This window comes from Balaenoptera acutorostrata, chromosome 3 (assembly GCF_949987535.1).
Source record: "Balaenoptera acutorostrata chromosome 3, mBalAcu1.1, whole genome shotgun sequence".
NCBI lineage: Eukaryota > Metazoa > Chordata > Mammalia > Artiodactyla > Balaenopteridae > Balaenoptera > Balaenoptera acutorostrata.
In genome coordinates this window covers 134,557,161-134,573,517 of record NC_080066.1, presented here as the reverse complement: position 1 = coordinate 134,573,517, position 16,357 = coordinate 134,557,161, and the positions used below count along the sequence as shown (strand labels likewise).

Here is a 16,357-nt window from a genome sequence, read left to right as displayed (position 1 = left end):
AAAGTTTAATGGAATATTGTGATTTTTAAACTGAATTTGGTTATAATACCAAAATCATGAGGAAGGTCAGTCTATTATTGCAGCCTGTACTTTAAAAAAAATAAATAACTTTCTAGCTATAACTTTTGGCATTTATTACCTTGGGTAAGAAATCCCTAGGGATATACGATTCTCCCACCTTCCTTAATAGTCTTACAAAACCTTAAGTTCTAGAAGCACAGTGTATATAAAAGTATTAAAACATTGATTTTATATTACGGTACATGCTGGCTCTCTGAAGTTCCCAAACAGCACTAGTAATTGTTTTATTCTCTAATGAAATTAAAGTAGTCCATCAGAGCAAGAAGAGTGAGAGAGTAAGACTTTTGGTAATTATATGATTATTTAAAATTAAGGTTTGATGTAGTGAAATTTGCTTTGTCTTGTGTGGAAGTGCCTCTGACTGTTGGTCACCTTTGTGACTTCCAGTAGCCAAGCCATGGCACTCTGCAGCAGTAAAACCACTGAGGTCTCTTAACTTTGACTCACTCTGTGATCATTGTCTACAAATGACTACTTTCGGTAGCTCAACATGGAATTTAAAGACAAAAAGACATGTTCAGTAGCATAGAGTGAAGTGAAGGAGTGTGAGAACTGGAGACTTAATCTGTAGATAAGTGCTTTTATAAAATAAATTTGGAGGAGGGATTAAATTCATTCTGTGTAGTTCCTAGGGTGAAAAAATGAATGCTGTAAAAACAGCAGCTGTCTGAACCACTGAATTCCTCATCTTGGAAAATTCCAGCAAATGCTGGATAAACACCTGTTGGGATGACCTGGTATTGGGAGGGAGGTGACGAGATGATTCATAGGATCCCTCACAATTTTGTATGTCTATGAAGTAGAGAAAACAGTGGGAGAAATTTTCAAAGGAATAGAGAAGTAAGAGTTATTTAAATAATTTTAGCATGGCTACTCATACCAATATTCATATGTATTACTATGTCATATGCTACCCAGTAGTTACCGATAATATGAGGTAAGAGTGTGGTAAAAAATATATATATATATTTTTCCATATGCTTTTTTCAGCATTGCCTCCAGGTAAAATATATCAGAGCAGCTAGTGCATTTTTAAAAGGAAAATTGTATAGCAGTTTTTCTACCTCCTATAAGATGAAAGAGACACAATGAAATTTGTCAATAAGAGCTTTAAGAATATCTGCACATACACATCTACATTCATTACATTCAATTTGATAACAATAGTAGTTTCATTTCAATACAAATATTAGAGAACTCAAATTTCTGCCATCGTCATATATATATGCTATTTGAAATTCTTTTATCTAGATACAGATCTTGATAGTGAATCTCTTGATAATAGGTGTGCAGCTAGTTTGTCCCGGAACTCATGAAGATAATTATATTGCTGAAAAAAGTAAAGATATATTGAAATACATTGTAGAAAGCTAATTACCAGAGTAGTCATACTAGTCAGAATCAAGAATCAAAAAAATACTTGATAAAAACAGTTCTACATCCTTTTGCATAAGGAGGTATTTATATCTTGAGGAAGTTTTATCTTTCAATAAAGCTACATATAGTGTGAAAAACTTGTTTTAAAAATCTCTAAAAATTAGGAGGTAGCATGAAATAACAGAAATGTTTTATAAATCTTTAAAATCCTTTCTCCCTTTACTGGCAGGAGGAAATAAGATTAAAAACACACGAAGATATTCTTTTTGCTAATGCATTTTCCCCTGGGGAGTAAGTACAGGGGAGAGGGCACTTTCTGCAGCAATTAACAGCAGCGTATTCAAGAAAATCTATTTCTTAATTTACAGAAGCCTTAGTTTTCTGCTTTTTGTGATGATAAAATCCATTTGGAACAATTTTCATAGTAGATAATATTAAAATAAAATCACTAATCTTAACAGATAAGCAAAATAAAATCTTTAAATAAATAATTCATTTGGAGTTTTAATAGCTGCCCAGAGGATATTCTCACTGCCAAGAATCTCATTTTGTATTACTGTTCAGAAATTGAAATTGCATACTGCTAACTTACATCAGCACAGAGATGGAAAAAGCACATTTGCCCCAGAATGCTGAGGTGATAAATTGACAGCCCATATTAATGTGGGCTTAATTCTCTCTACGATTAAAGATGTAAAACATGCATATACATATGTCTGACCATGTATTTTGTTTTGTGTCAAAGAGACACTTGGAAACATGTTGAATTTGAAGCAGCATTTGTTAAAAACAGGTAATAAAGGGAGCTGCTTCTGTTTTCAGAACCCGCTCCTCAGACTTAGTCCTAAAGTTGAGACTGGGTAGTTGGGAAAGGAAGGCAAGTTAGCTTTACAGAGCTATAAATCAATAATATCCTTGGGGCTTTGCTACTGCAGTGTTTTGGTGTTAGAAAGTAAATGTGAACGATGTCACTTAGGTTATCCACAGCAAAGGGTAATTAGCATGGTTTTACATTTTTTTCTATTATAGTCATTCATCTATCTTTGTTAAATGTTTTGGTGATACAGTAATAGGATCTTCATGAGATCTTTTTGGTCAAAAATATACCCAGGAAACTACCAAGTTTATAGTAACTGCCTCATTTTTCCAGGTGAGAGGATCCATTCCCAGGACAGAATGGGCAAACACTGAACAGTAGTGGATCTTGGAAGAGTAAACTGGAAAGTTCAAATTTTTCATTATTTTGTTTGAAAAACTGAACTTTTTCAGACATCCAGGTTATATTTAAATGTAAATTAAAAAAAAATCAAAATATAAACAGGTGATACATGAAAAATAGAATGCTTTGGATTTTCATTACCCTTTGGATGAGGTGTAACACTGTGACGGTCTGCCCCCCTCCACAGCCTCACGAGAACGGTCTCCCGCCTTACCTTTATGGTCTGTATTGCTCCAGACCCTCTCAGCTCCCTCAGGCTGTCGATGGCTTGCTGCGGTGACACTGTGTCAGACAGGTATAGGAGGAGACAAGCGGCTACTAAATAGAACATGAGACAAAAGTTGTATACTACGTGTAATATATATTCTTATATTATAAATTAATGATATGCTTATACTTAATTCAGACTTCTGTTGGTGGAGAAGACTGAGTTTGGGAAATGAATTAAAAGACTGAGGCCTTTTAGTATGTGTTTTTGACAAATTATGATTTTAAATGACTGTGGTTGAATTAAAATTTAACGCTGGCTTCATTTTTTTTTTAAACAGCTTTATTGAGTTATTATAATTCACATACAATTCATTCGTTTAAAGTGCACAATTTAGTGGACTTTAGTGTATTCACAGTTAAATGCAGCCATCACCACAGTCAGTTTTAGAAGATTTTCATCACCTCAGAAAGAAACCCTGTATACTTTTGTTATCATCCCTCTATCACCCATCACCCCTCCCCTAAGCAACCATTAATTTACTTTCTGTCCTTATGGATTTGCCTGTTCTAGACATTTCATATATATGGAATCATACGTGGTCTTTTGTGACTAGCTTCTTTCACTTAGCATAATGTGTTTAAGGTTCGTACACATTGTGGCACGTATCAGTACTTCATTCCTTTTTATGGGTGAATAATATTCCATTGTATGGCTACACATTTTGTTTATCCATTTGTCAGCTGATGGACATTTAGGTTGTTTCCATTTTTTGGCTATTATGAATAATGTGGCTCTAAGTGTTAGTGCACAGGTTTTGTCTGGACCTGTTTTCATTTCTTTGGGGTGTATGGCTAGGAGTGAAATGGCTGGATCGTATGGTCACTCAGTGTGTAACTGTTTGAGGAAGTACTGCCTGGCTGTTTTCCGAAGCAGCTGCACCTTTTTCACTCCCACCAGCAGTGTATTTAGCTCCCAGTTTCTCTACATCCTCTCCAAAGCTTGTTCTCCATGTTTTGGGTAACAGCCATCCTAATGGGTGTTAGGTGGTATCTCACTGTGGTTTTGATTTGCATTTCTCCGAGGACTAAGATATTGAGCATTCTTCCATGCACTTATTGGTCATTTGTATATTTTGTTTGGAGAAATGTCTATTTATATCCTTTGCCCATTTTTAAATTTTTTAATTGTCTTTTTACTATTGAGTTGTAAGAGTTCTTTATATAGTCTGGGTAAGTCCTTTATCAGATATATGGTTTTGCAAGTATTTTTTTTTCCATTCTGTGGGTTGTCTTTTCATTTTGATAATGTCTTTAAAACACAAAACTTTGTAATTTTGCTATTGTCCAACACTAAAAGGAATAACTCTTACTCCCACTGTGGTATTTCATTAGCTGTTTTCTTTCCCCCCAATACATTTTTTAAAAGTTTAAAGTTAACATATATAACTTTGTTTTTATGCTTATGTTACCCATGGATATTATTTAGAAGTTACTGTCAATATCTTAACAACACCTGCAAAGGGAGAACATTAGAAAACAAAACAAAACACAAGAATGCAGGTGCTAAGACCTGTAAATGATGTTTTGTAGAATCCTCCAAAACAGTGCTGAAAATACCTCTGACTCCCACCCAGCCTTTCTAGGGAACACCAAATTTAGGTCCTTAAATAATCCTTTGGGTCTTAGCAGACATATATTGTGTTTTGTCTCATTTTCATACAAAGTGAGCATATGGCCCAGAAACACGAGTTTTCATACTTCGAGGTTAAAAAAAAACAAACTGAATAATAGAAATATATTTCTTACCAAGACAAGATCTCCCAAGTCCTCCATAACAGCTGAAAGGGAAGTACAGTTTTGAAGTTTGTACATTTTCATTCCATCCCAACAATTACAACCAGAGACTTGCTCTTTCTGCCTTCTATTCCTACTCTAATGCCTAGCACAGTGCCTTGTACCGAGAGATTAATAAATATTTTCGAATAAATCAATCAAGAGCAAAGTGTGCTTATTTGTTTGTTGGGAGGTATTCCGTACACCTATAAGGAACAAAGAAGGCAGGGCCTTTTTATTGACCTCTTTAAACATCTGAGGAGTGGAACATGTTACTAAATTGATAGAAATCAGACTACTTTTACCAACTGCCACTTAATTTTTCTCTAAACGAAACCTTAGTGGTTATGGGACAGGTCCGTATGATAATTCTTCGTTCATCTAGAAAGAGTAAAGAGGCAGTGTATCCTAGAGGTTTAAAGCCTGGGCTCTGGAGCCGCACCGCCTGGGGTTGAATCCTGAATCTGTCACTTATTAGATGTGTGAACCTAAGTTATTTAACCTCTCTGGGCCTCAGCCTTTTCACCTATAAGATGGGGCCAGCAACGGTACCTATGTCACAGTGAGGACTGAATGAGATAACATTTGTAAAGCTCACAACAGAGCTTGGCACAGAGTAAGAAGTAAATGAACGTTAGCTGCTATTATGTAGCATTGTGAAGAAATGAGCAGTTCTGCATAACTGGATTTTCTAGAAAAACAAGGACTGATTCTTAAGCAATAAAACCATTCACTTTAATCAGTTTCAAAGATCCTAAAGAAGTGTATTCCATACTTCCTTTCTCAGAGGGTGTACTGATCCTAATTCAGTGCTGACAACTCATTATGAGTATCAGTTACTGTGGTGTATTTGTAGATGGAGCTGTAGATACATGTCTTGTGATAGGATGTGAAACAGAGGACCAAACAGGTACTGACCCCTGGATAACTGATGAACTTGCTTTCTACAAAGTGTCCCAGCTGTAGGCCTGTTTCAGAGACGAGGCTCTACTGTATAAAGGTAGAGAGAGGTAGAACATTTTAGTGGCTTTCTTCAAGATTAAGGTGTACCACTTTTGGGACTTCCCTGGTGGCGCAGTGGTTGAGAATCCGCCTGCCAATGCAGGGGACATAGGTTCGATCCCTGGTCTGGGAATATCCCACGTGGCGCGGAGCAACTAAGCCCGTGCGCCACAACTACTGAGCCTGCGCTCTAAAGCCCGTGCTCCACAACAAGAGAAGCCACTGCAATGAGAAGCCCACGCACCGCAATGAAGAGTAGCCCCCGCTCACCACAACTACAGAAAGCCCACGTGCAGCAACGAAGACCCAATGCAGCCAAAAAAAAAAAGATTACCACTTTATATCTTTTTTTTAAATTAATTAATTAATTTATTTATGGCTGTGTTGGGTCTTCGTTTCTGTGCGAGGGCTTTCTCTAGTTGTGGCGAGCGGGGGCCACTCTTCATCGCGGTGCGCGGGCCTCTCACTATTGTGGCCTCTTGTTGCGGAGCACAGGCTCCAGACGCGCAGGCTCAGTAATTGTGGCTCACAGGCCCAGTTGCTCCGCGGCATGTGGGATCTTCCCAGACCAGGGCCCGAACCCGTGTCCCCTGCATTGGCAGGCAGACTCTCAACCACTGCGCCACCAGGGAAGCCTTACTACTTTATATCTTGCTAGCTTTATCTTTCCTCCCCTGTTTGATTCCTACTCATCCTTCAAAACCTAGCTCAAATTTCAACTTCTGAAATGCCTCTGTGCCCCCATAGGAACCACTGCCATCCTATGTACTGCCTCGTATACACCTGTTTTGAGTATTATTACACTTACATGATAGTGTCGTTGGCTGTGGGTTCCTTGAGGGTGGGGACTGTGTCTAGAGTGTGTATTTTATATTCACAATGTTTCATACACAGTAGGTGTTATGGGTTGAACTGTGCCCCCCTAAAAAGATATGTACCTAATCGCTGGTACTGTGCATGTGACCTTATTTGAAAATAGGGTCTTTGCAGATATAATCAAGTTAAGATGAGGTCATTAGGGTGGGTCCTAATCCAATATGACTGGTGTCCTTATAATAGGAAACACCATATGAAAACACAGACACACAGGGAGAATCATGTGATGACAGAGGCAGAGGGGAGTGATGCAGCCATAAGCCAAAGAATGCCAAGGATTGCCGGCCACCACCAGAAGCTAGGAAGATTTGAGGAAGGACTCTATCCAGGGTTTCTGACTGAAGATAGCCCTGCTGACACCTTGATTTTGGACTTCTAGCCACTAGAACTGGGTGGGAATAAAATTCTGTTTTTTAAGCGACCCAGTTTGTGGTCCTTTGTTACAACAGCCGCAGGAAATGATGTAACAAAATAGGCGAGCAGTGTTCACTGACTTTATAAAGGAACAAAAATGTCCAGGGAGGACAGACAACAGAACAGGGAAAAAAATGTACCAGACCCTGTTCCTGAGGGGTAAACTCTAGAGCTGTCTAGCAGTGTGGGCACCCAAAGATAGTAGAAAGGATAGAAAATCGTCTTTGTCCAAACAAACATTAGTCACTGTAGGAACACCTTTGAAAGCTCTAGGACAATGAAAATTTCCAGTCATCAGATGCTTTATTTTATGGGAGCCTGAAGCATTTGACATATGCAAGATTGCCCATCCACCTTTCCATTCTGTTTGTGTTCAAACACCAGAGCATTTGGTTTGCTAGAAGTTGCTAGAGTAGATTTTGTTCAGCTTTTCTAAACTGAGCTAGTTTGATCTCTAGTAATCTTTCAGTAGAGCCTGCTTTCAAAGATTCGTTTGAAAAAAAAAATCTCAGAATTGGTTTGAAAATGGGTTCAAAAATTGTAAAATATTTTTCACTAGCTCCATCTAACCACCTAATGCTATTTTACTTAGATTTATCAGAAAATTTAGCACAGGCAACTATTTATTCTAAAATTTTGCTTCTACAATTAGTACTAGATGAGAGATGATGTGTTTCTATAAAGTTTGGAAACTGTAGGATGTAGGATGGCTTCTAGTTCTTTTTCCCCTACTTTGCAGGTGATAGTTCTCTATATCAGAGTTTACTTTGGTCACAAACAGATATGTGTCCCCAAAGACCCTTGTACTGGTTGGTTTGCTTTCAGAACATGAGCTACTGGCATGAAGCCCTGGGGCTCTTGGTCTAAGGAGAGAGAAGCTGGCTGGGCTTGCCCTTTTCCTAGGTGCCTGAGACTACTCAGTTATTTGGTATAGTCTGTATACTTTCTAGCTCCAAGCAATGACCTTAGAGCTTTTGAGCTATTACACTACTTAATGCTCTATCTTGCTCCAGAAAGGATTAAGAAGATTAGGATGCAAAAAACAAACAAACAAAAAGACACCCCAAAAACCAAAAAAACCCCAATAAGCACAAAGACCTATGTTTAGTAAATGATGAGTTCTCTTTGCTCTTCACAAATACCTCCTCACATATTAGAATAAGTCTACAGTTTTCTCCTTGTGGCCGGCTCCCCTCTGCTCTGTGGGTCTCACTTCTGGTGTAACTAATGTTCCTTTCCCTGGCACCACTAAGAGTCTTTCCAATGCTGCTGTCTACTGCTGATTGTCACTTTCTTCTTCCTTTCTCCAAGCTACTTTTTTCTTTTCTCCTCATTTTCTCCCCTTAATCCGTTTTCTTTTGTTTTAAACTTTCATACCAGCAGCTTATTTACAGCCACTGACAAATGATGAGAGTCCCTCCTTCATTCAGGTAGCAAATTCATATCATCAAATATAATTTTCAAGTCCTGTTTTTAGGATTGCTCATTGCTTAGGGATAATTCCTTTGCTGCTAATTTTTAAAAAATGGACTTTCTTGCTGTTGGAAGAAACTAAACAACCGAAAGGCCGACCAGTAGGTATGGTGTTACATAACAAGAATGATGCCCTCACCTTTTTGGGAAGGAGAAGGTCCCAAAATTATGAGTAAAGGTCTAAGACAAAAGGAAAGAAAGAAAAAAAAAAAGCCTGTTACCCTATCCTAAAAATTTCCTAATCTACTCATTTATTGTCCTTACTCTTCAAAAGTAATAATGGCAAATATCTGAGTGCTTGCTCTGTGCCAGGCATGGTGCTAGTACTTTTCATGTACTATCTCCTTTTGATCCTTGCAACAAACTATAAGGTAGGTAATAACTGCATAAGGATGCAATAATTTGAGAAATCATTTTGACTGGGACGTTTTTCATGTAATATATGGAGAAAAGGAAAACATACTGTATTAAGGTTTTTCGGTTATTTTTAAGGCAGATTTCAAGCTCCTCCATTATGTCACAGCAGCTGGCTATGTCAGGAGTCCCTCCAAATGGAATCGGATGATGATGAGTGATAATTCCACACTGATGGTAGAGGTCCACAAGGTTTGGAACTCTATATTTTGACAGTTCCCCTCTGGTGCAGAAAACAAATATGTCTTGTATACCATAGCTCTTTAGTTCTTCTGCCAATAGACCAAGATACACAAGGACACACATGGACAAAACATTACAAATTTAAATACAGTCAGGAGGGAAAATATGGAGTTAAGTTCCTTAAGCCAAACAAACGATAACCTTTGAAGTGCTCATTGATAATCTAAAACAATACTGATCTGTCTTCAAACTAGGGTAAAAACCAAGTCACTAAGCACAAAATAGTAATTAGAAACATCTGAACCAAAAGGTTATTAAAATGAAACCTGACTTTATAAGTCAAAGTGTTTTTTTACTGGATTTTAAGACATCCATTATATTGCTGTTTTGAAAAAAATATTTTTTTTTTACAGTAAATACTGCTTTAAAATAAACTGTAAAACACCTAATATTTCAAAATAAGAAGGAATGATAGCACATTTTTTCCCATTTTCTTCTCACCAAATCAATGGTGTTTGCTGTGTACAAGTCTCTGTTATGTTGTTTTACCCTAAGCACTGTATATAAAATCTCCAGCATAGCCATGGTGCCAGAGCTCTTGTATTGTCACCTATATTTGCACTGTACCACACCATTATGTATTTAATGTTATGGACTAGGTTTCTAGGAAATAAAGCATTAGCTGTATGAAAATTATGTGACTTAGCGAATTTCAGTATAATGACATGAACCAAGCGAGAGTACTGCAGGCCATTCTGTTCACTGGAGCTTCCTTAGGGCAATATTCACTACAGAGCATTTGGTTCATAATGAATAATTCTGACTCATCTGATTCCCCTTTTTCTCTCCCCACCCACTAAATCCTAGGACATTTAGCTATTTAAGTACAAAGTACTTTTCATCATGAAACTCTAAACCTGTACTCGAAATATGGCTAGTCCAAACTGAGATGTATTGTAAATGTAAAATACGTATCTGATTTCAAAGACCAAGTACCAAAAAACTCCTATCTCAATAATTTGTTTTATACTTAAAACCCATTGAAACGATACTATTTAGCCTATATGAGGTTAAATCAAGTATGTTACTAAAATTAATTTTACCTGTTTTTACTTTTTAAATGTGGCCCCTAGAAAATGTCAAAAGTATATATATGGCTTCTATTTGTGGCTTCCAATATGTTTCTGTTGGACAGTGCTGCTCTAGATAATACTATTATGCTTTTGTACTTGTAAAAGGGTTTAACTTGCAGTTGACATCTGTAACCATTTTTAAGACAGTAGGTAATTTCCTATTTGCCTCTTGCACGCATTGAATAATTTCTATTATATAGTAGATTTCAACTTTCCCAGAAAGGACTCTGAGGACGGACACAGGAAGTGCTGCCGGGAGAGTCTAGGTCTCCCCCTTCAGACACTGTCATCTATTTTGTGTATTGGATTCCATTTAAGATTTCATTGGAAGAAAAAAGAGGTTTGGTAAAAAATTGGAAACTCCTTTTACAGAAGAGACTAAATGAATAGGGCTTTCCAAAATGTGCAAGATTGGTTCTTGAACCAATGATTTAAATGATATTTTGCTCATAACTGAATGTTCTCCAGATGGAAATTCCTACCATGGTGGGTATCTCTAGAGCAAAAAATCTTTACAAATACTGCAAGGGTCAACTAATCTATTAGTCTTTTAAGTCTTTTCTGGCAGGTAAATTAAAGAAAGTATATTAGCAAATTGATATTCTAGGATAACTAGGACAGAATTTTAAGATTTATAAAATCTATAGTGGTCAGAATCAAACAATATATACATTTTTGTATTGGTTTATCATAAGGACATTGGTAGGACTATTAGGCTTGAGACATTCCAGGCCAACCAGAATAAAATATTTTGAAAGTCTAAATTTGTTAGTATCATACAATATATAAATTCCAAATTGGGACAGATTATCAGGATATTTGTAGGATTATTAGACTTGAGGCTAAGAACACCCTTGGGCATGTAGAGATCAGACCCTATTCCATCTTTTCCACCTAGACACTGGTTCTGTAAATTTTCTATGTGGGATGGACAATTTCAATACTACCTCTGGGTTCCCACCTCAGGCTTAATTTCCAGTATCACAGTCAAGTTTGCAAAGAACAGTATGTTCAAAGATCTGGGCAGTGCAATGTCAGCTTTCTATTTACATACTTTTCCCCCTCCAACTTATACATTGTAACACAAATGCAGTTTTTATGTATAGAACTACAACAATCAGTGAAAAGCAACACTATGTTTAGTAAATGATGAGTCTTCTTTGCCCTTCACAAATACCTCTTCACATATTAGAATAAGTCTATAGCTTGAAACTTCATGAAATACCAAACATTTTTTTGGAAAATTCAGAAGAGACTACCGTTTGTTCTTTTTGACAAAGAGATTTTTAGTATTATTTTTTAAGAACCTATTAAGATGGTTCTGTCATATTACACCTACCTGTATCTTTTTGGATATTTCTTCTAACATCTTTAAATTTACAACCTGTAAGTAGTAACAAGGCAAGTGAAAGAGTCAGTTTCTGGTCATAAATAACAAGTATATTAAACACATATATAGCTACTGTAGAAAGTCATTACACGTGATCATTTATATGCTTCAATTCCATTCTGAATGGGAATTTAAATTTCTTATATTCTTAGGAATATAATTCCAGGGATTCATAGATCCCAGCTGAAGGAACTCTTAATCCAAGGATTCTTTATTCTGTGTCCTTTCTGTAACAAGTACCTGGCTGTAGTCCTTAGCCTCACATTGTACCCCTGTGTTACATTTTATTAAAATAGGTAAATCAGAAATGCAGAACTGTGAATGTGGATGTGGAAGGGTTGAAGACTGGGTCTATGTGCCTTTATCTACAGCCCACCAAGAGGGTTTCCAGAACTGAGTTCTTATGCTGATAGTCTGTGAAATTCTCTTACTGCTCAGTACAGAGAATTATATAAAAAATAATTTCTAATATATCAATAGTGTCACCTACCTGGAAGAGCACATAAACCAAGAAATTGAGAACAATTCACTCGTGACAGGGGTAGCCTGAAAGGAATAAAACGTTATCAAGTTTAGTTCAATTTAAAGTTATAGATGGACATTTATACAAACGTGTGTGCCTGCCACTAAATGAAGGTGTTTTAAAGTTTTACAGCAGTCACAAAACAAAAATTCATAGTGAAATATCAATGTATTGGTCACAAAAAGGCTTAGAAAGACTAGGAGTTTTAAAATAGGAACTTATCATTTGCTTTGTTGCAATTTAAGTCTTAAAAGTGGCAAGCTAACTTAAACTAACTTAAAGATAGTAATGCCTAGGTTGCTTACAGCTAGTATAAAGTGTACTTAAGTTACCCTGTGGTTTGTTACCTGAGATATTTTGTGTTAGTAACCTTAGGAAATAAGCTGGCAAATGACCATCTGACAATTTCATCTCCAGCATTCATTCGAAATTACTATTTTAAGATTTCTTTATAGGACTTCCTTAAACAGACACAATTTCATAGAATAAAACCCACAGGCTACCTATTCTTTGTTGTAATGGATTTTGGTTAAAATGAAATAATTTCAAGAAATCCTATTCCCAATTTGCAGTACTTGGGGACAAAGCGGGCAGAGGCTCACCTTGTCTGCAAAACAGAAGATGCATTTAGAGGAAAATATGGGGCATTGTATAAATACCACCTGACTTTGAAAATTAGATGAGTTTTTGAGTTCGAAGGGGGCTTAGAAGGGGAAATGAAAGTTAATTGCTATTTGATGGCAGAACAAAAGAACTATAGGGACAACACTTTTTTTCTCTTCCTACGGCAGGGTCAGTGCTTAAAGAGAGAGATTATTACACTTACAGGGATTGTAGAGAACCTGCTGTAACCGTAAGTCACTGCCAAAATTCAGAAGTTGATTTTATATAAAAACATTTGTTTTTGTTATTGTATCTATGGTGATGTGGCTTTTATCTTAAACAGGGTCTGCTGATAGATGCATCATTGTGGCAAGTAGTTCTAGGACTGGAATAAATGATAACATAGGATATCTCATCCTACGTTTGGTACACTATTCTTTTGTCGTAAAAGAATAAGAAGGTTTTGGTACTAAATGGGAGATCATTCCAATCTTAACTCCTTGTTTCTACTATGGTTTTCTCAATGTATAAGGAAGGAACTCCCACCACACTCCCCCTACCCCCCCAAAAAAGCTTTATTCTACCATAGATAAGAAAGATAAGAATTATATAATCAGCAGAAGAGAATCATTTTCAATATGTAGACTAAATTCTACAAAGATTATTATGTACCCATCAAATATTTTAGCTCATCATTGATCAGAAAGGTTAACATACCATGATATCTGAATTGGAGTCTGTTCATCTTCAATAGGCTCTTCGTCTGATGAGTCAAACTCACTTGTTTGCACTGAACTAGGCTTCAAAAGAAATCAGTTATGTTAAATAATTGTAAAGAATATTTACATATAGTTTTAGTATAGCTGATCCTTGCTTAAAGACAAACTGATGCATATTTGCAATTTACTCAACCTGGAATATCAGAGAGATCAGCGATATCAATAATAAGCTATTGCTGTTTACTGTCCTATTAATAATTACAGCCCCATGTAGTGGAAAAGAGTGTTGGATTGGGAACCAAGAAACCTGTCTTCTGGTCTTGGCTCTGCCACTTACTGTATAAACTTGGACAAGCGATGTCAGTTTCTACTGGATCTCAGTTTTCCAAAACTATAAAGTGAGGAGATTTATTCATTCATTCATTCACAAACACTTCTTGGACACCTTCATTTGCCAAGCTCTGGAGATGCAAAGATCCATAAAATAAATAGCCTGCCTTCAGTATAATTGGAGAGACAATGTGTAAATAGATTCAAAAAAGTTAGAAGTGCTAAAATGGCACTATGCCCTTCAGAGCAGACAAAGGAGTGACTGACTGCTTAGGGAGCTGGAGAAAGCTTCACAGAGGACAGATCCATTAGTTGGGTTTTGACCGATGAGCAGGAAGTTTTTAAGCAGATAGAGAAGTTAAGGCAATTAAGGCAAAAAGAGAAAGGGCTTTGTACAGTATAGTCCCTTGGTGTCCGCGGGGGGGGGGTGGATTGGTTGGTTCCAGGACCTCTCCCCCCACCGCGGGTTCCAAAATCCCCAGATGCTCAAGTCCCTTACATAAAACGGACCAACATGGGACAGTTGGTCCTCTGCATCCACGGACACCGAGAGCTGACTGTATCCGGGAACTGTGACATCAGAGCAGAGAAGAGGAAGCTAAAGAAGTAGTTTTCTCTACCCCATTTCTCAATAAATAACCCCCAAACAGCCTAGCAATTTGGTTGGTGGGTGAGTGGGGAGTATAGGTAGAATAACATGTCCTTAACTTTGTGAATCACTGGACTAGAGAGACTGAGATGAACTTTGTGTGCTGATCTAAGGAGTTGAAAATCACGTGGGAAGCATTGCTACATGGAAGATGTGTTATAGGACCAATAAAAAACACACCTTTCTTCTACTTCCTAGTTGGAACCAACTGAGGGATGAGACAATGGAGAGGCAAATGGAGATCAATATATCAGTTTTATTACTGCGTGTCAGATGGAGGATGGAGGATGTGGCTTTAAAGCTGAGGTCAAGTGGGCTTGTCAATTCTTCACTCCAGAATTGGACTTATCCACCCAGGCACAGGCAGTGATGGACAACCCATGGCTCCCCTGTGGCAGAGAGCACCCCAGATGGTACTCTCTGCAAAGAGAAGGGAAGGAAGGGCTGAGCTACTTGTGTCCAGTTCCTCCCAAACTCAGAGATCAGATCACTCACTCTTCCCCTTCTGGGGACAAGTGTAGAAAGAGGCCAGGAGTGAAGGACAGCTGATGTCCCTCCACATGGAAATATGGGGATTAGCAAGTGTAACCGCCTAATGTCTTTTCTAGCTCTGAAGCTATATTCTATTCTATAATGGTCTTGTTTGTAACTACCAGATCACTTTACAGAGCCAATTTAGGCCATGGATTTGAGTTGCTTTGGATCTATCCGTATTATTATTATCAACTCAACTCAAATGGAGTCCCTTCAACAGGTTGTCAGCTCTGGTGGTAGGTGATTTGAGTCAGGTGGGGCTTCAGCTCCTTAAGCCTGTTTTTTCTTTCTTTTCCTTTAAGGCAGTTTTGATGATTCCAGAGTTTCAGTTTGTGTGGCCCATTCACTCAGGCTCTCCCAGCGAGCTTTACAAATCCTAACAGAGTTGGATGTTTCCGCTTCCCCAAGCCCAGAGATTCTTAACTCGAAGGGAAAGGGACGCAGTGCCAGGTGGCCCCGTGGGATGTTGGCCGTGGTGACACACCACAAGCGGGGGGTGTTAGTCATCTTTCAGGAAGATTTCCCCGTCCGCGGAGAGGATTGCTCCCCAGGGGGCCCAGGGCATCCCAGGATATGCTTTGGGGCTGGTGGGGTATCAGGCTGAATGATGCACGGAGACACTTAAGCTCTCTATGCCTCAGTTCCTTCGTAAAACGGGGTTCAGCCCTCTCTGGCAGGGCTGTCGTGAGGCTTAGGAGACCCCGCATGCGACAGCTCACAGCCCACAACAGGCGCACAGCGAATGTCCGTCTTCCCCTCGCCCGCCTCCGACCCTGTTCCTTCGCTGCCATCCTTCTCGCAGGTCCCGGGAAGCGCCACCTCCCCTTCCCTGGACGGTTACTGCGCGAGTCGTGTCGCGACCAGGCTGGGGCTGTCCCGGGGCTCAATAACTGGCCTCGGGACCGCTCCCATGCCTGCGGCTCTGTTCCTCCAATCCCCGGCCCCACTCACCGGCTTCATAACTGGCCGCCCAACATCCAGACCGGCTTCCTCCTCCCTCGGGCAGCACCAGCGTCTCAGCCTCCGCCCCGCGCCGTCTGCCCCTCCGCTCAGCTCATTGGTACATCCTTCTGTGAGGTGGGGCGAGGCTTCTTCTTGGAACCAATCGGACACTATCCCTGTTTCTTACTCCGTTGCCCTGGCTCGGCCTCTAACCGCTCATTGGTTCCTAGGGGGCCTTCGAAACACGCGCGGGAGGAGGGCCCTGCTGAGTGTTGATTGGCTGGGAGGGCGCCCTCCTACCCCCGGTTGGGAGCGGGGTGGGGCGGGGAGAGGGGCGGAGCGATATCTTCTAAAGGCCGCCCTAGCGCTGTGGGGATGTTGGAAAGCGGTACTTTCTCGTGGCAGGATCCGAAGTGGTACCAGGGTAGGGAATTTTGTTTGTTTTTTAAAAT

The 16,357-nt window shown here is 39.0% G+C and overlaps 1 protein-coding gene across 1 annotated transcript; it reads right to left on the bottom strand.

Annotated features, from left to right (window-relative positions):
* Nucleotides 1-1,175: 1,175 nt before the first annotated feature.
* CDKN3 (cyclin dependent kinase inhibitor 3) lies at nt 1,176-16,028 on the bottom strand. Its single transcript, XM_007192880.2, has 8 exons — nt 15,915-16,028; nt 13,449-13,531; nt 12,096-12,151; nt 11,555-11,599; nt 8,949-9,171; nt 4,694-4,725; nt 2,892-2,995; nt 1,176-1,411 (listed from the first exon to the last, which is right to left on the bottom strand). The coding sequence occupies exons 1-8, from the start codon at nt 15,921-15,923 to the stop codon at nt 1,325-1,327; spliced, it is 639 nt and encodes a 212-aa protein (XP_007192942.1). The 5' UTR covers nt 15,924-16,028; the 3' UTR covers nt 1,176-1,324.
* Between the last annotated feature and the right edge of the window lie 329 nt (nt 16,029-16,357).

Coding starts and splice junctions, on each gene's coding strand:
- CDKN3 (XM_007192880.2), bottom strand. Junction 4,726..8,948: donor AACCGAAAAACCTTAATACA/GTATGTTTTCCT, acceptor CTTCCCTTTCAG/CTGTTATGGAGGACTTGGGA. Junction 1,412..2,891: donor GAGCAATACAGACCATAAAG/GTAAGGCGGGAG, acceptor TACTTTTTTCAG/CAATATAATTATCTTCATGA.